This window comes from Meleagris gallopavo, chromosome 7, assembly GCF_000146605.3.
Source record: "Meleagris gallopavo isolate NT-WF06-2002-E0010 breed Aviagen turkey brand Nicholas breeding stock chromosome 7, Turkey_5.1, whole genome shotgun sequence".
Lineage (NCBI taxonomy): Eukaryota > Metazoa > Chordata > Aves > Galliformes > Phasianidae > Meleagris > Meleagris gallopavo.
Window position 1 is genome coordinate 35054585 of NC_015017.2, and position 24502 is coordinate 35079086.

Consider the following 24502-nt stretch of genomic DNA (forward strand, 5'->3'; position numbering starts at 1 on the left):
CGATCCGCCTCGCTCCGCCGCCTGCCCCGAGGGCGGCTTTCCTCTTCCCGTCGTGCGCGGCGGAGGGGCCGCGCGTGTGCGAGACGGGCCGGAGGTCCCTCCTCGCCGTCCTTCTGTCCGCTTGTCCTGTCCGGCTCTCGCCCCTGCTCGCTCTACGCGTGGCTGCAGGGACGGACCCCGCGCGTCCCCCTTCACGGTCCCCGCGTTGCTCTCAGCCTTCCACTGCGTTCTAAGCGCGTTCAGGGAATTCGCTTCCCCTTCCTCTGTTCGTGCCGCTTTCACCCAGAGACAACTGGGCCGGAAGGGAAGAGCCCGTTCGGACTCGTGTTTGTGAGAGCGGTGGTTTCGCGGCTGCCCGCAGGGCTCGGCCTTCGGAGGGCCGAGGGGTGACGTGCGACTCTAAGGCCGGCGTGCCGGCCGCTGTCAGAGGTCCGTGGCTGTTTGTGCTGTGACACACGGCGATATGTTTAGGTCTCGCTTTCGATTAGATGGTGAAGTAGATGTCGCTTGTTCCTAGTGAGCTCTAAGTGTGTAATTACAGGTGTCTAACAGACGTCTGTTGCTCTGCACGTGATTACATCGAAAGAGCTTAGGCAGCCTGACGTTATTATTATTTTTTTTCTCTTCTGTTCTTGGAGGAAAGGAAGAACCAGGCAACATCGGTCCTACTTGCCGGCTTTCAGCCTGAAGCTGCCGTGTATGATTGATGTGGCGATAGATGTCCATGCCCAGCAGCACGTAGTCATGCTGGGATGCTGTATGTATGTTTTCCAGTATTGTATGCAAGCAGATTTCTAAAGCATCTCTTTATGTAAACTAAGTTTTAACTCTCTTTGTTGTTGGTAATAGAATTAGAGTGTTATCTTTGCATATTTTGGGCTTGTGTAACTCTTTATGTAGCTGAGAAAGGTGATCTTTACTTGCAGCACTCAGTGTTGGCACGAAAAGCTTTAGTCCTTAAATGAGGTCCTTTGCCTCATTGTATTCTGCAGGAAGCTTGTCCCGAGTGAGGATTACAGGGCTTCAGTGAGCACGGCTGTCAAGCTGCATAAGCCTCACCTCTCCATCTCTTCAAAGGCTCTGGCTTTTACTATCATCCAGTGGTACCTCTTGAGAGCACAGGTCAAAGCTGTGTGACTAACATTGCTGTGATGTGCATTTCCAGATTTAGAAGGATGAGTTTAACATTTCAGCCAGTTTACTTTCAGTCTTTTTTTTTTCTTCTTCTACTAAGAGGCAATGCACTGTTTCTGTTTATCTTATCTTGAAAGTAATCAAACATGAAATGAGAATCACCTGATGGTGACAGTACATGTTCAAGGAGTGGGGGTTCCCCCAGAACTTGTGGATTGGAGCAGCCAGTAAAACTGGAAAAACTAAAGCTGTTCCTTCTGTGGGTAAACCTTGGTATGTTGTCTTTCATATTATATTTACACAAGATTATTTTACACACAAGGAAGAATTTCAAGTTAAGTTGCTCTCTTCGTAGTTGGTGACTGGACTTCTCTTCTGGGTATCGTTATTCTTCTGAAATACTTCTTTGGGAGTTCAGTTTTTTTTCATAAAACCACCTAGAGGCAATGCTCCTGTGTTAGAATGATTTTTCAGTTCTTTTACTCATCAGGATCTCTTTCCTAATCATCAGTACAGTAAAAGCGCTTACACATCTTGTGAACTTCATGTGGTTTTCTCTTTTAGGACTGAACCTTCGATGGGGGGTGGGCAGCAGAAAAAGTGATGATGTGTCCGCTGAAATGTGTAGTGCTGTAGAAACAAGTTTGCACATTAAGTATCACTGTAGTTATAAGTTTGTGTCCTTCGTAGTCACTTCTTGCCCATTCAGTGTAATAAGAGTTGGGTGAGCTGTTAGCCTTCTGGTTTCAGTGTAAGCAGCAAGCTGAGCACATACTGGAGTTATGTAGATACTGTTTTTTAAATCTTTTTTGTTTTTGAGTACCATAAATTGAAGTGGTGAATGAAATGATATAGGATACTGTTACTATTTGAAAAGCAAAATGCAACAACATGACAAGAATTGATAAATGTGCTTTTTTCACGTGTTTTTTTTTTTTTCTAGAAGATCTTCATGCAGCTGGCTGAGAAATGGTTCCACAAGATGGCAATCCCAACTCTAATACTATTAAAATGGTAAATAAAATTGAAAAGGCTTAAAAAGGTAGCCATAATAATTGCTGAAAATTATAATGATATTAAGAGTTGCATTTAAATGAACATTCCCTTAAATATTTACATTCACCCAGTGTATTAGAAGTCATACAACATGGAAAGTGTATTTCCTAATAACGGAAACAGAAAGCAAACAAAGGCTAAAGTATCTGCCAGATGTAACAGGCTGAAATATTGCATTTACTTATAACTCACCACTTCTGTTTAAACTATGTGTTTTCTGGTAGCTAAAGTTTATCATAATTCTATGCACTTCATTAATTGAATATTCTGAAAGGAGAAAGCTTTGCTCTTCAGGAGGGGTGTCTGGTAGAAGCAGTATTGTTGGCTTCCTTCTCATAGGAGCCGCCTGCATTCTGTTAATAAGGAAGGAAGGGACAGTGATCTTTGGAACATACCTTACAGTAAATGATCCTGTTTTCATGCAGTTCAGTGTGTCTTACTAGTGTTTTGATTGGACCAATTGTTAAGGTTCTCTATCTATATGCCTCTAACATATAGGACTTGAGCTGCAGTTGATGCTAGCTGGACATTTAATTTTAGAAAATCCTTAGCATATCTAAGTGTATAATACACAGTTTTTCAGAGCTTTTTTTTTTTTTCTGTAGGAGATTATCATCACTGTGACATGATCTGTCAAATGTGTTAGCGTTTTCTGTTTGTGTTTTACGCTTACTGTGCAAGGTATGTATGAGTCAAGTAGATCTTTCTATATTCATTTCTATTAGGATTAATTGCTGTCATTGTGCAGAAGCCAAATATGGAGAAATGTGTATAACTGTGTTCCACTGCAAGTTTGGGAGTACTTGTTCTTTATCAGTAAGTAGGATAGCGTGTCTAAAACTTCCCATAATACTGGTTGGTATCGCTTTCATTCTGTGTGAAGTGTTACTTTCTTTTGGTCACCTATTAGCTGGAATATGCATTTTACTGCACAATCGAGACTTGTTAGTTGTCTGTCCTTGAGCTTTTTTTCTTCTTATGAAAGAACGATTAATTAGGCACTCAAAAATGTTAAGGAGACACTGTGTAGTCAAAAGAGCAAGTAGTAGTTGCTATTACTGTAATGTAAGGCATACTGTAGCATTTAGGAATCAGTATGTTCTTTTTAATTTGAATTTTTAATCTTGTGTATAAGTAGGAAAGAAATGATGTAACCTATTTATGCTCTGAATGACTTCATGTAACCCTTAAGCCACAGAGTACTAGAAATTCCGTTGTCCTTGTCTCCACTCCCACTGAAAGATCCTAATGCAAGTGATTTGTGGAAGCCTAACAAGCAACTACAGAATGTTCAGTGTCTCTAGGCACAGGTTGTGTGCTTTGGAGCAGTCTGGTGTGAACAGAAGAGTATTGGGTACGGGCATGTCATGTAGGGATCTCAAATCCATTAGCCAATTCATGCCTGTTTCCACCTACCTTTCCTCTAACTATCCACAGCATGTAAGTGGTGAAAGGATGGAGTAGTTTTCTATTTCTGCAGTATCTTAGCACTGTTTTTTTGTCACCCTGTAGCTCGACAAGGAATTAGACTTTTCTTATAGATCCTTTATAACTTTTTGATGCCCAGCTTCAATTTTGGCTGCATGTAATGCAACTGTGTGAATGATCTGTAGGCTATATACAACAAAACTTAATATAATGGTTGGGTGATTAGTCATAATAAAATGGCGACACAGCTGGTACACCATAGTACACAGTATCTATTAAACCAATTCCTTAACACTCAAAAACCCTCACAAAATTCTAAGCACTACAACCTTCTTGTTAGACTGCTCAGATTTAAAATAATATCCCTATTTTTTCTCTTTGAAAACAAATGTTTTCTCCTTTATTCTGTGTTGAATAGAGATTGCAATTCCTTGCAGAGTCTTTCATAACTTTGCTCCTGTCCTACAGACTTTTGTCAAACCCACCATTTTATCAGGAAAGCAGAATAATTACCCAGAACTAATGCCCACACATGGAATGTCTCAGCATAGATCTAGTAGTATAATTATACTTCAGGAACTCTGCTTGGTAATCTTTTTCTTTGGAAATAAGCTCTTCTGAGAAATGGAGTTAGTAAAAGTGGCAAAAGTGGCAAAGACATGAAACAAAAGTGGGAAATAGGGTCGTGATCTCAAAAGCATTTTTGCATTCTAGGGAACCTGCTTTGGCAGGACAGTTAGACTAGATGGTCTCCAGAGGTCCCTTCCAACCCCTATGGTTGTGTGATAAATAAGATGTAAGTGATTAATCCAAAGAAAAGGCTTGTCTGAAAAAGAAAAATTAAAAAAAAATCACGCAGCTTCCTCACTGAAGACAGTGGCACTGGCACGGTCATAAAAAAAATGCATTAATAATGAAAAGACAGTGAGTGATTGTTAACTTGTGGAAAAATCAAAGTGTAATTTAAACTCTTGTAACTGTATTAACAGAGCAGTTCATCTGTCTTTACCATAAGAGTTGGGATTTGCTCCAAAAAGGTGAATCACTCTTCGGCTACTTGACGATGGTGCATGTTTGAGTTTTTTATGCTGATAAACAGCAAGAAACACTATATATTCTGTAGCAAATAAACTCTTAATACATTTTATTAAAATAGGCAAATAAATTAATGTTAATCATGGAACTGCCATATGCATATGTTACTGATTTTCTAATGAAGGAGAGACATCCAACTCTGTCCCATATCTAAACTTGTATTTGAGACTTCTAAGGATAAAATTTGAGGTTTTCCTAAGTTTAAGACTTAAAATTGGGACTTGTAAGGCAATATGACAAGACTGAATCACTTTCTGGTAACATTACTGAAAATAATAGTGCATGTAGATCTGTTGTGCTCATGATTAATACTTGAGTTAAAACACAAGCAGGATTAAAAACAAGGGTTTTTTTTGAAAGAATTTATTGAACTCTTCACACTTAATGAAAACACTAAATTAACATTGAATTTTAATGCAAACTGCTGCAAAGTCAAGCCCTCTAAAGTCAGTTTGTGCTACTATTTTGGCCAACCCAAGCAATATCAGTTCTGTTTTCTTGTGGTTACTCTGTGCTTTGAATAAAACAGAAGTACTCTGCCTTGTGAAAGAAAAGGAAAGAAGGTTGGTGTATGCACTGCTGCTGTGCTCATCTCCTGCACATAATTTTACTGTTTTCATTCTAAATAATCATCTTCCAAATGCAAATTCTTGCTGCATGCTTCTGCTCTTTCAGTACTCTTTCATTTTCAACAGAAACAGTTGACCCGTAAGCATTTAAACCCAGCTGTGCTTTCCTGATAGTTCACCAGAGTTGCTCTCATTGAGAACTGTTGCTACTGTGAACAAATATTTTCTAAGGTCTGTGAGACGTGTATTTGAATTTAAAAAGGCTTTTGTATTTAAAAATCTGAATGTCAAGTTGTAATTTCTGTGCGGCTTTCATAAGGCACTTTTTTGCTAGCTGACAAGCTTAAACCTAATTTGTAGGTGTAGTTCTGATTTCTCAGTATGTGAAGTGTTCTTAGGTGGCTATTGCTATATGTAACATAGCAAAGTCACTGTCAGAATCGTAGCTCTTCGAGCTTTTCCTTTTAACAGGCAAAGCATTTTTTTGCACGCGTGCTTACCTGTTGTTTGAAAAATTGCCTATACCTCATGAATTATCAAATAGATATTTAAAGTTTGAGGTGCATAAGTCATCTGTGTTGTTTTTTATTTTTATTTTTTGTCAAACGAATTCCTTGGAGTATCTGAATTTACAGAAATGCAGTTTTACCTTACGCAGAACTTACAACGTGCTTTTGGAATTTGCATGCTGCATGCTTCATCTGCTTGCTTCAGTGCTAGACCAGTAGATAAATTGTTGAAAAGCCTAGATTTACTTTGTAATCATTCCTCAGATCTCTCTGAAAGTCTCATACCATATCTGTCAAAGACAGACTTTTTAGTAAACATTAGCATGTATCTCCTGGCATAGTGGGTCCATCTCATATATTTGAAATGCTTTGGGTTTTGTTTGTTTTATTATTTAGTTTTTATTTTATTTTAACTTGCTGTTTGTAATCTCCTGGGTTTTATTCCTTTATTAATACTGAATAGGTTACAAATGGTGTGGGTTTTTATCATGAATCGAATGAGCTCCCAGAGCAGTTCATCTTCTCAGCGTAGAAGAATGGCTCTAGGAATTGTCATTCTTCTCCTTGTTGATGTGATATGGGTTGCCTCTTCAGAACTCACTTCTGTAAGTATTGCTCCATGCATCTTAAAAGAATCCTCTTTAAGAGGAAAAGCTCAGAGGGAATACGGTCCCTCACACTCAGTAGGTTTGAACCTCTTTACGTTCTTTTCAGTAAGGGGAAGACAGTGGCCTTTAGGTTACTGAAGTCACCTGTATATGCTACAAGTTATGAACAAGCTCAAGTTGGTGACTACTGGCTTCAGTACAGAAGAAGTTAATGACAGTTTTAAAACAAAACAAAGTAAGCTCATGAAAATGTACTGTAATTAGGGAATTCATTTTGTTTACTGCCATTTTGATTAAGTAATACCTAAACTTTATGTGAGTAGTAAATGAATTGTGGCACTACAGGTTAGGTGGTATGGTAGACTTCAGTACAGAACATCCACAAGTCTAGGATCCAAGGCCTTGTGTGTTACGGAGTTACAACCTGTAATTGTGGAAAAGTTTGTGGTAATTAGGTCATATATTCAGTCCAACAACTGGCCTGGAATTTACTTAACATTAATTTTTCGGACCTTAAGCAGAGCTTTAGCAATAGAAATTGAATTTTTAATAAATTCTAAATTAATAAATAATTCAAGTTCCTAAACAGTTGGAATTATGGTCATTATCAGTTTTGAAATGAGACATATAAAAGTGTGTGTGCATTAGCATGCTGTTATTAATATGACATTTTTTCCAATGACCTGGTGGAAACGCTGCTGATACTGAAATGTTACTGAAAATAATGTTTTCTGGTCTGCAATTGCTGCGTTACTGCCTATAAAATTGGTCTTTTATTTAGGAATATTTGCATATAAGTGCATTTTTAGTCCTAATTGAGTTCAGTAGCAAAGCAGTACATTGGTTAGTAAGTAAAAAGTAGCTTTCCTTTGGTGGTGTAGTACTTTACAAGATGCTATTTAAGATGGTTTGGGGAACGGTGTCCCCAGAACAGGTAGGACCCTTTGTCTTTTGATCGTGGTTGCCAAGACTTGGAGCATTGATATTTGGAAACCAGACTGTCCTGTTTTTGTTATACTTCTGTTGCTCACAGACTGCTGCTTAATCTGTATCTAGAAATTAATTCAAAACACAGAACTTGATCTGAAGCTCACACTGTTTCTGTAATAGCTTAAGAGATGGCAATCGAGCATTGACAAGTTACAATATGTAATGTATATCTTATACTGAATGAGAAGTTGAAGAGTTATTTTTCAGAAGTATTCATTGTTTCATTCTTTGTTATTTCAACTTCATTTATTTATATATATTTGAAACTGTTCATTCACTGTCATGAATTCCTACATAACCAGTAATTTTGGATACTGCAATTATTTTCTTTCCACAGTATGTTTTTACGAAGTACAACAAACCTTTTTTCAGTACATTTGCAAAAACATCTATGTTTGTTCTATACCTCTTGGGATTTATTGTTTGGAAACCATGGAGGCAACAATGCACTCGTGGTTTTCGTGGAAGGCATGCAGCTTTTGTAAGTATTTTAACTTTGTAACTGCTTAGTGTTGTAGAAGTTTGTATAGAATAATCTAAAATAGGCAATCAAAAATTGCATGCTTGCTTAAATAAATGTTTTAAGACAAGCATTTACAAGCTGAATCTGGCACAGGCAGAGTAGATGATCATAATAGCCTCAAGAGTAAGAAACTAAAAGTAGGAAAGTATGAAGTATGTGAGGAATCATGAGAAATGCTCTACTTAGCCAGAGCTAAACTGGCCATTTAGCCTTGTAGTTAATCTTAAATGGTTGCAGGAGATGATTCTTTTCAAGAAGAGCTGATGAGCCTCACTGCTGTGGGCCCTTCTACTTCCCCTACATCTGTAACCAATTGAATTAGTATTTGAACATAAATTTTATTAATGACCCTTTTTATTTCTGGCAGAACTGTGAACTGTTTTTTTTTGAAGAGATTTTGAGGTTTTTAAAGTTGTATTTAGGAAATGTTGTAGAGCCATGATTTTTTTTTAATCGTTTTTTTTTCCGTTCTTAACCCTGTACTTGGTAACTTTAATGCATGTGAATGGCCTTCTGTTGCTCAGCCTAGAACTGGGCACAGTTTGTGCTAGAGTTCTAAAATTATTACAGAAACAGAGGCACTTTCTAAGGAAGTGAAAGATGTTGAAGAGTACTTGTTCTGTGCCAGCATTTCAGAATGCTGAGCAGCAGGACTCAGGAAGCAGTAAGGCATTCGGCCTGATTCTATTCTTGCACTCAAATAACAGAAAAGGTGATCTGAGAATAACATCTCTTCATAGAAATGAGCTGTATGAAAAGAACTCATTTCAGTCCTTCTGAATATGTCAGACTTCACTGATAGCTATATAACCACTACACGTACAGCTATCACTGAGTGCAGTGCTGTGTCGAAGGTAATGATGCAATCATTTTGTGAACTGATTTTTTTTGCAGAGCCTTTTTGTTTTTCAAGCAGTTTATATTTATATTTATTATATATTATATTTATATTTATTATAATTATATTCAACAATGTAATTACTACAAGTGCCTTTAAAATACCTTGTGTTTATCAACCTGAACAAAAACGGCAAACTTACGGATTGTTATTTCAACTGTGATTGTTTAGGTAAAGACATCTTACTGTAAGCCCTTTTCTACATCAAAAACTTCATTTAGCAGATACCATTTATTACCAGAACTGTAAAACAACCAACTGCCAATCAGGGAACAGGGGTAACAGCCTTGTTAGCTTGTGGAAAGGAAGAGGAAAAATAATAGCTGACCTCATCCCAATTGAAATCTTGTTAAAACTAAGTCAAGAGTTCCATGCTTTTATGCAAAGGAGTTTTTTCTCAGTAAAAGAAACAAAAAGAATATTGTAATGTATGTGCAATAACTTAGGGGAGTGTCTCATTAACTGAACTTCTTAAGTTTTGGCATTCTAACAGCCTGATCCTGCTGGGTACCTGGGTATTGCATTCAGTGGGGTCACTCAAGATAAAGGGAATTGCTGAAATTGAGTTATTTTTTTGAACTTCTAAGCCTAGTTGATTATTGGAGTGGGGATGATGTGGAAGGAATTGTAACTATGAAAACTATGGGAAAGACATTAAAAAACTTGATCTCAAAATAGTGTCACCATAGATGGTTATATTTAAGGCTCTTTTAATTAGTTTGCAGATGCTGAAGGTTATTTTGCTGCTTGTACAACAGATAATGCTGTAAACAGTTCTCTGGTAAGTTCCTTAATTTATGAAGGTTGGTGCTTTATACTTTAACGTGACACCATTATCCTGACTTCTTGCCTTTAAACTGTGATCTACTTTTATGTAATACCTTTTGGCAAAGAAAAATAGTAACTTAAATATTACTAATAAGTACTGCAAATAGTGTTACTACACGTTATGGGAAATACAGATTCTCAGCTCAATGAAACATGTATTTAAATGTTTCGGTCGTACTTTATGAAATAAACATTTATATTGCAACATGCAAATGTTTAGATATTCAGATCAGTAGCTGCCAAAGCAAAATGTTGAGAACCAGTGGAAAGCCAAACAACTTTCAAGACAAATAAACAATGTTCAGTTAGTTGAGTATCTTGTATGCTGTGTTACTGCATTGCAGTTGGAGAGCAATGGACTGCCTTCTTCCTTCCAGTGGATGAAGTGTTGCAGTTTCTGAATCAAGTGCCAGTACTGGTATTCTGCTGATAAGCCAGATGGCATTTTGTAGTGATTTTCATTGTCCATAAATGACAATTTGTTATGCTTCTGTTGCTCACAGACTGCTGCTTAATCTGCATCCAGAAATTAATTCAAAACACAGAACTTGATGTGAAGCTCACAGTTTCTGTAATAGGTTAAGGGATGGCAATTGAGCATTGACAAGTTACAATATGTAATATGTATCTTATACTGACTGAGAAGTTGAAGAGATATTTCTCAGAAGTATTCATCAATTCATTGTTATTTCAACTTAATTTATTCATATTTCAACTTTATTTACTCATCATTTATTTTATTAATTTAGAAAATAATCTTATTAATTTGCTCAATGCATTAAGATCACCTGACCCCAGAAATAGGATTCATTGTAAAACAATTTGGCATTAAACACTCACAAAAATCCCTAATTTAGGTCCTAAACAAGGAACCTAATAAAAATGCAGCTACTGGAACATTTTTATTATTTCACTCCTACAGCTAATTAATTTAATTTTAATAAGCAGCTTAACTCTTGTCTTGTTGGAAGTTTGTTGAAACTCCTGCAAAGTATCTTGAATACCAGAGTTCTGTTCCCAGACATGTATTTTGACCTTTAGTTGTAGTTCACCAGTTTCAAATAGATCCATTTTTATATGGATATGCTGTATTTTCTGTTTCTAGCTTTGTGTTTGGACAGAGGCTATAGATCTATGAAACTTCTGTTTTTTTTGAGTTATTTTCTAATTTTAAATCAGTAGGTTTTAATTTTTCAGGGATGACCTTTGTGTTCATGATGGATATATTCAAAAGCACACAGTTGTCAGATGCCAGTGTATTGAATGTAATGTGTAGGTAATATATGAGCATTCTTGACATTCAATTAAAAATGATTTTCTTAGTATTCATCAGTCTTTTCTTGTGTTTAGTTTTGAAGAATTTAATTCTGCTTATAATTTAAATATCCTGCTTAATTGTATTTTACTTACACTGCATCTTTTCAGAGCGAACCTTTATATGTTCCTGTAAAGTTCCACGATTTGCCAACTGAAAAGAGTGGCAGTAATAATAATGATACAGAGAAAAGTGAGTAAAGATTTTCTGGAATGCTGAAATGCTAATTCTTTGATTTATTTTCTTCTTTGTTGATATAACTACTGTCATGTTGCAGGACTTACATTTTTCTTCCTTTTCTTTCTCTCTCCCTCTTCCCCTTAAATCTCATGATGCATGAATTGCAGTCTCATATTTACTTTCAGGTAGAGAAAACATAGGCCTGTTGTTCAGTTTACCTTTCTTGGTCACTACAGATCCAGCCTATGTTTATCTCAAGGGACCAGCTGGGTTCAGTACTTGTGATTCTTTCCTTCTGGGCTTGTATGACCAGCAGCAGTGAGCCTCTGGAAAAACAAGCTATTGTCCTTTTTAGAGCAGGAGCAAAGCAGTCAAAGTAAGAATTTTACCAGTCTATGTGCATTCTGATTTTATTTGAGCTTTACTATCACGTGATAGTAGCTGAAACAGGCCTAGCTGTCCCAGATAATTAAAGAAGTGTTGGCTGTCAAAGAGTCCAGTTGTCTGATCCTCAGCAAAAGAGTCCCTGGTTATAAAGGGGAAAGTCTCTTTGTTAGTTTCGAAATGACATCTTTAGAATTGCTTTGTTAGGCTCTGCTGTCCTGTGGTAGCAGGTACCAATCACTTGATGATTGCTTTAGCTAGAAGGTTGTTTTTTTTTTTTGTATTTTGGAAAATGAGGTTTCATATCAAATCATGTTAATATTTATATGTAGCGTGTAATGTTTTCTTTCCATAGGAAAATAATGCTACAATAATCTTATAAATGAAATCTGGAACTGTCTGGTGTTGATATTCTGATTAGTTAGGGATTTCAAATGAGGAAGTGACCTTGTGATCTCTGCTAAGCTTTGACAACTGTTGGACACTCTTATACTCTGAATAACTGGCCTTGCAGTTAGGTATAGTTGTGTGTAGTTTTTGGTTAACTTTCTTTATTAGAATCTTGCTTGTAATATTTATCAGTACAGAATAATCCCTAACTAAAACTTCATTGTTGTCTTGTGGGTATTTTTGATAGGAAAGATGCCGTTTTCAATGATGTGGGGTTGTTTTTGTTTTTTTGTGTTTTTTTTTGATAGACAATTGTACTGATTTAAAGCAGTAATTGTGTTTTGCCTCAGTAGCAACCTACCAAATGGCAAAACAGTTCTGTAAGAAATAAAAAATAGTAGGAAGTCTTCTATTTGGATAAAAACTCGTCATAGATTGGGATTGATTGGGATCAATCAATTAAAACATCATAGTTTTATTAGCATGTTGTGTTGGCTTGAGAAGTTAAATGATCACATGCAACTTTTTTCTTTTTTCTCTTAAGCTCCCAAAAAGCCTCGTGTGAGGTTCAGTAATATCATGGAGATTCGGCAGCTCCCATCGAGCCACGCGCTGGAAGCAAAGTTGTCTCGCATGTCATACCCAGCAGTTAAGGAGCAGGAATCGATATTAAAAACTGTAGGAAAGCTCACTGCAACTCAAGTAGCAAAGATTAGCTTTTTCTTTTGCTTTGTGGTATGTGTTCTGTTTTTGTTTTTTTGTTTTTTTTTGTTTTTTTTTCTTTTCAGAAAACTGTAGATGCGATTAAAAATTGTACAATAATAGTGAAAATTATCTGTATTGAGAGGAATTGTTTTCTTTATGCCTCTTTTTCTGAAAAATATTGTCAATAATAAAACCTGCCTCTTGCTGAACATAAGCGTGCAACTCCTTGAAAGGAGGATAACAGAAAGAAATCCTGGGGTTCTAGTTAGCTGTAAGGTCAGTTGTAAAAGATATACAATGATTTCCATGCTTTCAGGTCCTATTGTCGAATATTGGATATGTAACTCCAGATTTTGCTGCATTAAACATCTACACAGGCTTCAGTGAAAACAGTCTGAATGTATTTCCATGTATACACACATGCAGATTTTCTAGACTGAAGTTATTACGTTCAAAACAAATCCTTTTCATCCCACTCATGGATGCTGCTAACAGCATGTCTGTGTATTTCTTCTTGGACAGTACAACTAGCCTTGTCTAAGACTTCAGAGAGTAACTTTCTTGTGAATTTGAGGTTTTCCTAATGAGGTGTAAATGAAGAAATGTTTAAGCACTTGCTGCTTTTTATATTTGAGGGAACTGACTGACATGAATCTTTCCAAAGTTTTTTGAAGCATTAAGTGTAAGTGTTGTTTGCTTTTTAGAACGAAGATTAAGCTGACTAATGTCCCATGTATCTCTGGAAATTTCTTTGCAGCCCATCTGCAGTAATTATCTTGTTTTGCAAGTTCTTCAAGATAGAAGTACCTTTAGATAATGTGTTACCATTATGTTATTTAAATATGTTGAAGTTCTGAAGTATATTACTCCATTATTATACATGTAGCTGAATGTGGTTGGTTTAATTTTGTTCTAATTTTGTCTCTGTCAGTAATGTAATCACAAAATTATTTTTCTCATCCTCCAGTGGTTCTTGGCAAATTTCTCTTACCAAGAAGCTCTATCAGATACCCAAGTTGCCATAGTTAATATCTTGTCTTCAACCTCTGGTAGGTTTCAATTACATAATTAGATGTGCATTATAAAGCTTTATAACATATAATTATTTTTGGTTGTGTACACATTACTTGTAATGCTTTAGCTGTGTTTTTGGGGAAACGATGAGGCTTAAAACTGTTTGAAAAAATCTATTTTAAATGTCACTATGCAATTGCGAAGTCTTAGGCTTTCTTTATGATTTCCCTGCCTTTTGCTTTTTGAGGAGTGTATGTGTGTGTGTCTATAATTAAAGTACGTTTGAAGGAAGGTGGTATAACGTTTGTCAAATAGATAGAATCCAGAGTGAAGCTATCTTGGTAATTTAAAAGAAGACTTTTTGGGTGTATAGATCTTAAACCTAATCTAAATATTGTATATATATCCTTATAGTTTTTTTGAAGGTTTCAAATATGAGCTTTAAAATTATATTCCTGTTTTGAGTTGCTTTATAAAAAATAATTTAAAAAACACACTGACTTTTCAGGCTGTTTGTTAGTATGTCAGCTCTTCTGGGTGTGTGTATTCATTTGTTCATTTGAGGATTCAGATCAAGATGTATTGGTTTCATAACAGTTCCATTTAAAATGATGGGTGCTAAGATCATGTATTTGAAATGAGTGTGTGAAATATAAAGCATAAAGTATCAGTGCTGTTTTCTGAGCAAACCAGTAGCAAAACTGAATTGTACAAACTCTTCTCATTTTGTCTTGCAGGGCTTTTTACTTTAATCTTAGCTGCAGTCTTTCCAAGTAACAGTGGAGATAGATTTACTCTGTCCAAATTATTGGCAGTTTTTTTAAGGTAAGATAATGCAATAGAGCATTTTATCAAAAACTCTATGATATGCTGAGAAGGCAAACATACCTATGGTGTTTGTGACAATATACTGATGTGCTTTTAAATCCTAGCTCCTCAGAGAAATTGAGGAAAATGTCTTTTTAAATACTGCATATTGTGAACAGTTATCAGGTTCATGCTTGCATAGAAAATAAGATTAATCAAGTTTCTGTTGGAAATGTGTGGTTACTTTTTAAGCTCTGATTTCTCAATGTATAATGGAAAAATGGAGGTGACTTGACATGTGATGTCTTGTCAGCCTGCTTTATTAGATGCCTGGTGCATTGTACGGGGGAGTGGTTTCTTTTGTTTGTTTTATATCTTTGGATCAGGTCTTAACAATATAGTATTTCTTTTGGCTGTGCCAAAAGTCAGTTGTTATGGTTAATTAAGACCATGAAAAGGTTGAACTCTTTTATGAAATTTTTCTTCTTCTTCCTTTTTTTCATCTTTTTAAAAAATCTTTTGTGTTTTAAGTAGCATTTTGCATTTCTTCTTTTTTTGCTAGCATTGGTGGTGTGGTACTTGTTAACCTTTCTGGATCTGAGAAATCTCCTGGAAGAGATACAATAGGTATTTACTTACTTTATAACTGTAGATTGTGCGGTGATGAGTACCATCTCTTGATAATACTCAGGATCTTGTACTGAAGTTTGTTTCATACTTGACACTTCACAAACTGTCTCTGTAGGTTCAACTTCTAAAGCTAGTTTATAGCTTAACTGATTCAGTGTTTACATTTTTGAGCTTTCTGCATTTTCCATATTCTTTACATAGCGATGGATTCCATAACAAAGAATGTGTATCTCTGACAACTTTGTAATAGGTATGTTTTGAATAGCTGATCCTAATGCATGTGACAAGTGACGTGTCTTAAGCTGGTGTTTTTCATCTTCACAGGTTCCCTTTGGTCTCTCGTAGGAGCAATGCTGTATGCTGTGTACATAGTGATGATAAAAGAAAAGTAGATAGAGAAGATAAACTCGATATACCAATGTTCTTTGGTAAGAATAAAACAATGTTATTGAAAGTTTTAATTCAGTGTGATTAAATTCTTTGCTTTCATGCAATTAACATATATGGACAGTTAAAGGGCTTAGAAGAGCAGTGGAAGTAGAGAAGGCATGCTTTTGCCATGGTTAATGAGTACTTAGGAAACTAGTTGTGTGAGAGGTTTCTTGTTTGTACTCCCAACAATCACAGATAACACTACCTGTAGGAATGTGGACAGACTCTTTTGATTCAGTGGATTTCTTTCTTGTCAGTTTCAAAACTGTAAATATCTGTTCTAAGTGGTGTTTGTTAGTGTGAGGTAAAGTTTCTTACATTCCTCTCTCTGAAAGACTTAAAATCTTGATTTGTTGCATATGTATGTGCGTTGTCAGAATAGCAAGTTCAAGATTTCAGTTGTTGATGCTGAACGATATTTAATTGTATTAACTTAATATTGCTTTTATACTCAGGTTTTGTAGGACTGTTCAATCTACTGCTGCTATGGCCAGGGTTTTTTCTGCTTCACTATACTGGCTTTGAAGCATTTGAGTTTCCCAGTAAACTGATATGGATGTGCATTGTCATTAATGGCCTTATTGGAACAGTTCTGTCAGAGTTCCTCTGGTTATGGTATGTGCTATTCATGTAAATTTCACAGTATAAATTGTCTTAACTGTGACAGCAAATATTGGGATGTTAAATTGGTAGGATTTTTGCTTTCTAGCTTGAACTGCAGGGTGTCATCCATTCAATCACGATGTCCTGTTTAAGAGCTGTTTAAAGAGCAAGTGATGTGTGTTATATAGAGAATTTATTAAGATATTGTGTGCATAGTTCACTATGGAACTCACATTTTGAGATGAAAAGACTTGGTAGTATAGATTCACAGTAGTGATAGGATGGCATGAATTTCTATTTTAACAGTTCTTCTGAGTTTCTGAGACTGTGTGGAAATATGAGTCAGAATCCAGCAAATAAGTATTCTGTAGCTGATGTGCTTGTTTAAGTCTTCAGAGAAATACTGCACCAAATCACATTAAAATGCTTTAATCACCAAAGTATGGTAATTCATACATCAGTCTACCTTTTGTTCATTTAATGATAGAATAAGTCTGGATTGGTCTGCAGCAGAGGGTGGAACAGGAGATTTTTAGGTGAAAATCTCAAAAACTATAGCAGATTTGAAAACTTTTGTGTATCTCCTGGAGGGACAGTGTTATTTAGGAAACTTTATAATGATGTTTTTATATTTATTGGCAATTTTTTAACCAGTCCTAGTTGAAAAGTATTGCAGAATATATTCTCGTCTAACTTTGCTTAGTTTTTTGATTAAATACTTTTGTGATGCTAATGCCTTCATATAAGGTTAGTGTAGACTACAGGATTGGTTGGTAAAAAGATTAAATGCAATTTCAATATAAGCAAAATTAAAAAACTAACGAAGACAATGAAAACACTGTTGGCTTGTCTCAAAATCAAGTACTGGCATGGGGGTAAGAACATGCTAGCACTGATTTTCAGTGCTTCTCAAAGATGAGAAGAACTGACTTTGTTTTAAACAAAGAAATAAAAGAATCCAGATACCTTTGATATGGAAAACCCCAGCCCACTAGTGACCATCATTGATTTGAAATGGGTAGATAGCATCTTGTATTCATTTTCTTCACATGGTGGAATGCACTGTTTCATAGAGAAGTGTTTGCTAAGGAGACTTACTTTATACTTGACAACTTCTGCCTAGGGCAGTCATATTTTAATTGTATTGTATGCATTTCACTTGATATCAAGGTGGCTCAGACAATTAAACTTATTTATAGAGCATTTGGGTTGCATCAAAGTGCAGAAGTATTATCTCAGAGCTGTAGTTGCATATACTTTTGAGGGTTTTTTTTCTTTCCAACTCTATTCAGCAAACCGGTACTTTGCAAAACTGAACACTGCTTGCAAATAAATTTGGGAAGAAAGGTTAGTTTTCGGTGGCTGCTACTGATACACGCACACAGTTTTGTTGTTCTGTCACTTAAGAACAGAAAGAATGATTTATTTATTTATTTATTTTGCAACCAAATGATTTAGAAGTCTTACGTTTTTTGCTTATGTAATATGATGAGACCACTTGTACTAAGCAGAGAAGTCTCACTGAAACTCAGAAGAATGATTTGAAGAGTGCACTGTAGCAGACACAGTCTGTTAACTTAATTTCTCTACTGGTCAAAAATATTTATCTTTTTGGATAAGATTTCTTGACACAGGTAACTTTTTTTTTTTTAATTAATGAGACAGGCAAGTTGGATTTAATTGCTGATACTAAATTATTTCAAGATGAGAACACAATGCAGATTTTTCTACTTAAAGTCACTGTGTGTGAGGTAGTGCATCCTCAGGCATCTCAGAAGATTTGTATGGGAAATAAACCCAATTCCTGAAGGCATCAGTAGCTACATATGAAGTGTATATAGTTTGTAAATCTTTGACAGTATGGATGTCACAAATTCTGATTATTATAAATAACTGAAAGTTAAACTTAATCAAATTCCTTCTGCAGCTTGATGTATTACTTTAGTTGTCTTTTGACTTTGAGGTAAGACTTCTTTACTATTTTAATTATTATTTTCTAGGGGCTGCTTTCTTACCTCATCACTGATAGGCACACTTGCTCTAAGCCTTACGATACCTCTGTCCATAATAGCTGACATGTGCATGCAAAAGGTAATGTATTGCTAAGTTTTGAGCACTGGTAACAGATTCAGATTTCTCTCCTTTTTTTTTTTTTCCAATTCAATGGCAGTGTTATTTTAAATGATGTATAGAATAAGTAGTATGTTGCTTTTACTGTCATTTGTGAAGAACTGTTGAACTGCATTATAATTAATCCTTTCCTTATATTGACAGCTATAGTAATTTTGCACTTCATCACTTGCATACTTTAGTGTGTGTACATATATATGTATATGGATATGATTAAGATGATGCTTGGATGAAAAGTACCCTAAGTCATTGATAATGCCTGGTGAAATGCTGTACTGTAACAGGAATTTTTCAGAATTAAATACAGTGCATCTTAAGGCATTGACAGAATTGCCTATCTTGAAAATACTCAATTAATGATGAAATCAAAATCCTATATGTTTATTGCAGAGGCATGTAAAAGCTACCAGGCTTGATTGCACATTGTTAGGCTGTTGTGGATGTTAGGCTTTCATGTAACTGTCCTCAACTGAAGTTGGTAACTTTCAATTCTTGCTGAGCTAGTAACTGTGGATAAACCCTGTGTACAAAGGGAAAAACTCAGATAACCAGTTTAGAATAGAAGCTACATGAAGTTAGCTTATATTACTCTTAAAGCTTTAACAATGTTTTTCTTCTTGTGCTGATGGGGTAGAATTTTCAGTTTTTAAGTATTTATGCATGAATTCCAATTCTGAATATTTGAATTTAATATTTAATCAGTGGCAGAGAATATAAAATTCTTCATTTAATATGAATAATTATTATTTTGCATATCTTCCAAGCATACAATTACTGTCTTTTTGTCTTTAAGTTGAAGCCAAGGAATTGTTTCTATTTCCTGAAGGCAGGATCAGTTACTTGTTTCTGGTCTTTACTTTGGATTTAAATCCATACTGTTAAAAATTTAATTTCCAAAGTTAAATTTTAATTTGGAAGTTAAACCATCTGTTTAACTTTTTGGAAATAGCTTTCAAACTCATTTTCTTTCTAATGCATTTATTGTTCAAGTGATCTTCATTGAAATTATGATAGTGACTTTTTTTGACAGGGCATCCCCCCCTTGTCCAACATGGCTCCAAGTTTCACATCTCTCAGTGTAGATGCAGGTGTCTGTAGCATTGCTAACCTGTAAGCATTGCCATTGCATGCTTGCTTGCATTTTGACCATTGGTAACACCTGTATTTCATTTACATTAGGGGTGCATATACCTGTGTGGGATGGAGAGGCTGCAAGAGGGTGTTATGGGTGGCTTTTTTTTTTTTTTTGATTTAGAAAGCTGGAGGTAAAATTATGTGCCTGGTAATGTGTTCTCTGGGCAGAAAAGTGTGAATTGGTCAGCATTTGAGCACCTCAGCCTAACTACAGTCTGTGACCAAAGTACAAGAATTTAAAGAACTGGGATGATAAATCTTCGTGTGAATCAGGAAGGAACTTACTCACATAATAGCTTAGCTGAAGGTAGAAGTTAAAATGACAAAACTATTCAAACTCAAAACAAAGCATACAGTACTACTCCTGAAATTTCAGGTAGACCAATGGTTGCAGTCTGACTTCTGTATGCTTACACTGCTTTGATTTTTCTCTTGACTGCAAATATGGCTGTGTTGAGTTTTCACACAGAGCTTACAATATGAAAACATGAGGAGACAAAAATTCTGGCAATATCTGGAATATAACTTAAGCTGAGTGTTTCCTGAGTAGTATCTTTCCTGAACAAAAGTGGCTCGTATGGTTATCTGTGGTAGTACAACCTGTGACTTGTTTTCATTTAAATATGAGCTTTCTTCTATTTCTTTTAGGGTTGTACTTTTTTGCACAACACTTACACAGAAGAAATTAGTCAATGAACTTTGCACTTAGAATAGCTCATGCCAAAAAGAACCCACCAAAGTTGTATTTCACTCTTGCCTAATGTCAGTGTGGATTTTGAGGAAGTAAAGCAGAAAAATAGAAGGATAAAAATAATAAAGGGAAAGTCAAATTAGAAATTAAAAGGAGAAACAAACCCTGAATAAAAATACTTACGTGGTGAACATTCAAGATTCAGTTTGTTTTTGTTAGTATTAGCTAAGTATTCAACATGGAAATACAGCAAAAGCTTGCAGTTATTCCACCTATAATAAAGCACTCGCTGGTAGGATAAGTGCATTCATTTTGCTGTTAAAACCTGCAGTGTCCACTTGTGATATAAACTGCAACAAGGATGTAAATAGTTCATGATATATATTAAGGAAACAAATGGGGGAAAACATAAATTTCATATTTTAGAGAAAACCAGAATACTTCAGTGAGGTGGGAAGAGGTTTATATGTGAGCAGGTTTTAGTAGCAAAAATAGTTGTTTTTTAAGTATGTGTTAATCTCTGCTCATTTTAGATATGGAACTGTGTGTGCAAATACATTTTTAGATATAGCAATATACAACTATATTTATACATATATGGAAAACTTAGACTGTTTTCTGAAGTAATTAATCTAAACTTTCTTCTGGAGTATGCTGAACACTGGAATATGCTTTTCTAATTCTCCAGAAAGTGTTTCTTCTTTAGGTTATTAACCTGAGTAAACACAGAGCCCAGATCATTAAAAACAAATTTCTTCTTCATGTACTCATGCAATATTAAGGCATTTGAAATAAAATCATTTCTTAAAACTTTGTTGGATGACTTTCAGTTGGTACTGGTAACTTGAGGGGAACTGACATTTTTAACTCCCTTTACAATTATCACTATTATCACTGTATTACTTAATAATAATAAAATAATGTGTATTTGGTATTTATGGGGAAAACAAACAAACAAAAAAAACCAACCACATATAGTTAACTGTCAATCTACTTCCTTCATATCTTGTATCTCATTTGCTCTTTTCATATTCCTCACTATTAAATCTTCACTTCCCTGTGTTGTCTCTGTTTATGTGCATCTTTCATAACCTGAATCTTCATTGCCTCTTCCACTCATCCCCCCTTTTTTCCATTTGCCACACCTGTCTCTTTCTGGACGTTCTGTCCCACATACTTGCTACTTGCTATTTCTTAATCATCTTTGCCTTGTTTGAGAAGGCTGCTTTGTCTTCCTCAGGGTAAATCCAATGCCTTATTTTTCTGAGGCAGCTGTCTGCCAGTGATGCCTCATCCCACATCTAACAACTGCAGTTTATTAGATTTTGAGAGTGAGCATCAGTACTTGGTATCAGGTATTAAAACTGTAACTTCTTTCCTCCGAAATCTCCAATTATGTTTCCACCAGAGGGAGCTGTGCTTATGTTTCATTGCTCTGTTAGCCCTACCGGTGTTTCTTATGCACTCAGAATTCTTGCACCCTTGACTTCTGTAGCCTTCTAAGTTTAAAACTGTCTCAGATGGTGATTGCTAGTAGTAGCAAAGGTACAAAGAGAATTTAGTTCAAATTGGACAAGTAATGTGCTCTGCTTTTTTTTAAACGAAAAAAAATGGTAACTTGTGAGTTGCATAGTCTTATTTGTGGGCAGTGATTTCAGCAGCGACTGCTCAGACAGGATGTTCACAGTGAATGGTCAGGTGCACAGATCTGTGAGGTGAGCTCTTCTGTCTGACCTGCTTGTCAAAGCTTTTATCAAAGTGTCCCAAGAGTCTTCCTCATTTGGATCCAATAGATAGCTATAACCTAAAATGGGAGCGTATCCACACCGCAGCACAAACTGTATTTTTGGCTGTACAGAACAGAAGAAAGGTTATTCACTTATTAGAAGTAGCAGTGACTGTAGAAACTGTACCAAATAACTTGTGGAAATATTTGTAGGATTTCAACCAATTCGAAAGAACTGAAAGTACACCTTAAGCTTATAAGTTGGTTTGATAATAATTAACTCTAAAACACAGTATGCTTTTTTAGAAACACTGTTGAGTGACTGATGTTTGTATTTTGATTCCAGGTGCAGTTTTCTTGGCTGTTTTTTGCAGGAGCAGTCCCTGTATTTTTTTCTTTTTTCATCGTAACTCTGTTATGTCATTATAACAACTGGGATCCCGTGATGGTGGGAATCAGAAGAGTTTTTGCCTTTATTTGTAGAAAACATCGAATTCAGAGGTAGGGTAGCCACAAAATCCCATTCCCAATCTCATCTCTCCTTTAGCCTTTCTGGTATGCCGTCGCCTTCTGTAAGCCACAGCACTCATACTGTATCTATTTTCATCTAAGGTGGACCTCAGTAGTTAATTTTCTTTTGATCAGTGTTTGCCCATCCATGTGTCAGCCTATGCACTACTCAGAAAACGGGAGTACCTGAAGTCTGTTCATATTTCCAAAGAAGTTTCTTAGTAGCTATCGCAGTTTTATTTATTTAATGTTGTTATGGTAGTTGCAAAACCCAGGAACATACAGTGAAAAATGTGTTAACTTTGTGAGTGAGATTTGTATGTCTTGGCTATGGCTGCAGTTCAAACATCTGTCACTCACTTAGTACTTAATAAATGGGCTGTTTTGTAGCCAACATATTACCATGTAATTGAAAAATATTTCTTTTCTTTTAAGAATGCCAGAAGAAAGTGAGCAGTGTGAAAGTCTTATTCCTATGCATAGTGTTTCACAAGATGGAGATAGCTGCTGTTCGTAGGCAAAAGGTAATAAACAATACAGTAAAAAGTGAGGATTGATTTTTCATGATGGCATTTGTTACACAAAAACACCTCTTTCCAGAGTATCCAGTTAATCTTGTTCTGAATTGATAGGTAAAATTTTAAAGAAATGTCAAAATTACTTTTATTCTACACCAAGCATTATTCTTACCTTTTTTCTGCCTTCAGTGGGTAAAGATGCAGTGTATTACAACAGTATTACCTAAGAATACCTTGGGAGTTTGGAAAATAATAAGGTGGGGCACTACACAAAGCTCTGAAGTTACAGGTAGTTGAGTCTGTATTATGGTGTGGAGACAGACTTAGTTTAGAACTGTTTTACCCAATAACATAGAAAATTGAATGATCAGAAGTGTACTTTTTTTTCCCAATGTTGCTTAAATATAAGAGCAAAATTAAAAATGTACTAACAAGAGTTATCATAATGTCTTAAACTTTGTACAAGCTCTTTCCTTAGTTTATTTATAAGATGGAAATTAGCATGCATAGCAATTTGTTGTAATCTTTAATTGTGTAGTGCTGATAACTTTTCTTTTTTTTTTTTGCTTAGTTTAAAAATGGATTGATGCCTAGTGAAGAGACAATCTTCTGGAAAAGTCCCAAAGGAGTAATGTTTCAGTGCCTATTCTGAATTTTTAGTAAAAATAAGAAGTTTCTGTTCTTGTGAAACTCTAAACATCTTTCTTGCTTTCATCTGATTTTATAAGTAAACAAATTTACTCCATGCATATCAATGTAGGGGATCTTAGTCCATCTGAGCAACCAACCTGCCTTACTACACTGAGCTGGTGAAGTTACTTGACAAAATCAAGAAAATGAATGCTGTTAAGTGATTTCTTTCTCTTTTTAACTCTCAGTTTTGTTAAATGCTGGACAAGGTTATTTTAAAAAAACACTTTCAAATGAGTTATGTAAATAAGTTTGCAGGTCATCACGTCTTACAGGCTTTCAGATGAAAAGCTAAATAGATACGTTACCTGTAGTAGGTACAAATTAACTTTTTTATGTTGTATAAACTATTTGCATATTAATAGAGGAAATAGTAAAATAATTTATTAAGTGAATTCTTGTAATTATTAAGGCAAGATCTTTGTACAGTCCTGGAACACTACATATATATTGTCTTATCCCATTCTGAGAAGCCTTGTAACGGCAGTGGGTGCCGCTGTTTAAAAATCTTTTGTTTCTACTGATCTGGAATGTTTAAAATCTTAGTGAATGAAAGAATATTTATAATTACAGTATGTTGGATGTACGTTCTCAAAAACAATCCCTTAAGAAGACCAATTCTGTAACCATCAAGATTCCAAATGATTTCATATAGAAGGCTTAATTTGAAAATTTTCATTTCTGTAGTTGCCAACTTAGGAAAGAGATCCCAATAAGTTGTTAAAATTTTCAGTTGTGGGTTGGCACTACAGCAATCTACTAAACAATGTGAAAGCTAAAAATAATTGCATTGATTTTCTTTTTTTTCCAATTGCATTAATAAATTTATTCTAAAACTGATTGTTTTCCTTACAACCTGTATCTTCCTTCTACTTTAGCTGTAGAAAGCTTACTGTAGCTTTTGTCTTATTTGATTCTGAGAAGTTATGAATAATTATGTTCAAGGATATTTGAAATAAATCAGTGACATTTTCCAATTTCTGGACAATAAGACACTTCTATTAA

At 35.4% G+C, this 24502-nt stretch overlaps 1 protein-coding gene across 1 annotated transcript; it reads left to right on the forward strand.

Annotated features, from left to right (window-relative positions):
- Positions 1-59: 59 nt before the first annotated feature.
- Positions 60-24502, forward strand: SLC35F5 (solute carrier family 35 member F5). Its single transcript, XM_019617346.2, is given in 18 exon segments — positions 60-757; positions 2078-2148; positions 2796-2871; positions 6255-6396; positions 7727-7870; positions 9529-9591; positions 11064-11145; positions 12452-12642; positions 13580-13661; positions 14364-14451; positions 14996-15060; positions 15388-15438; positions 15441-15491; positions 15951-16110; positions 18099-18189; positions 22126-22280; positions 22725-22813; positions 23379-24502. Coding segments are annotated over 14 exon segments (1440 nt in total). The 5' UTR covers positions 60-757; positions 2078-2148; positions 2796-2871; positions 6255-6261; the 3' UTR covers positions 22807-22813; positions 23379-24502.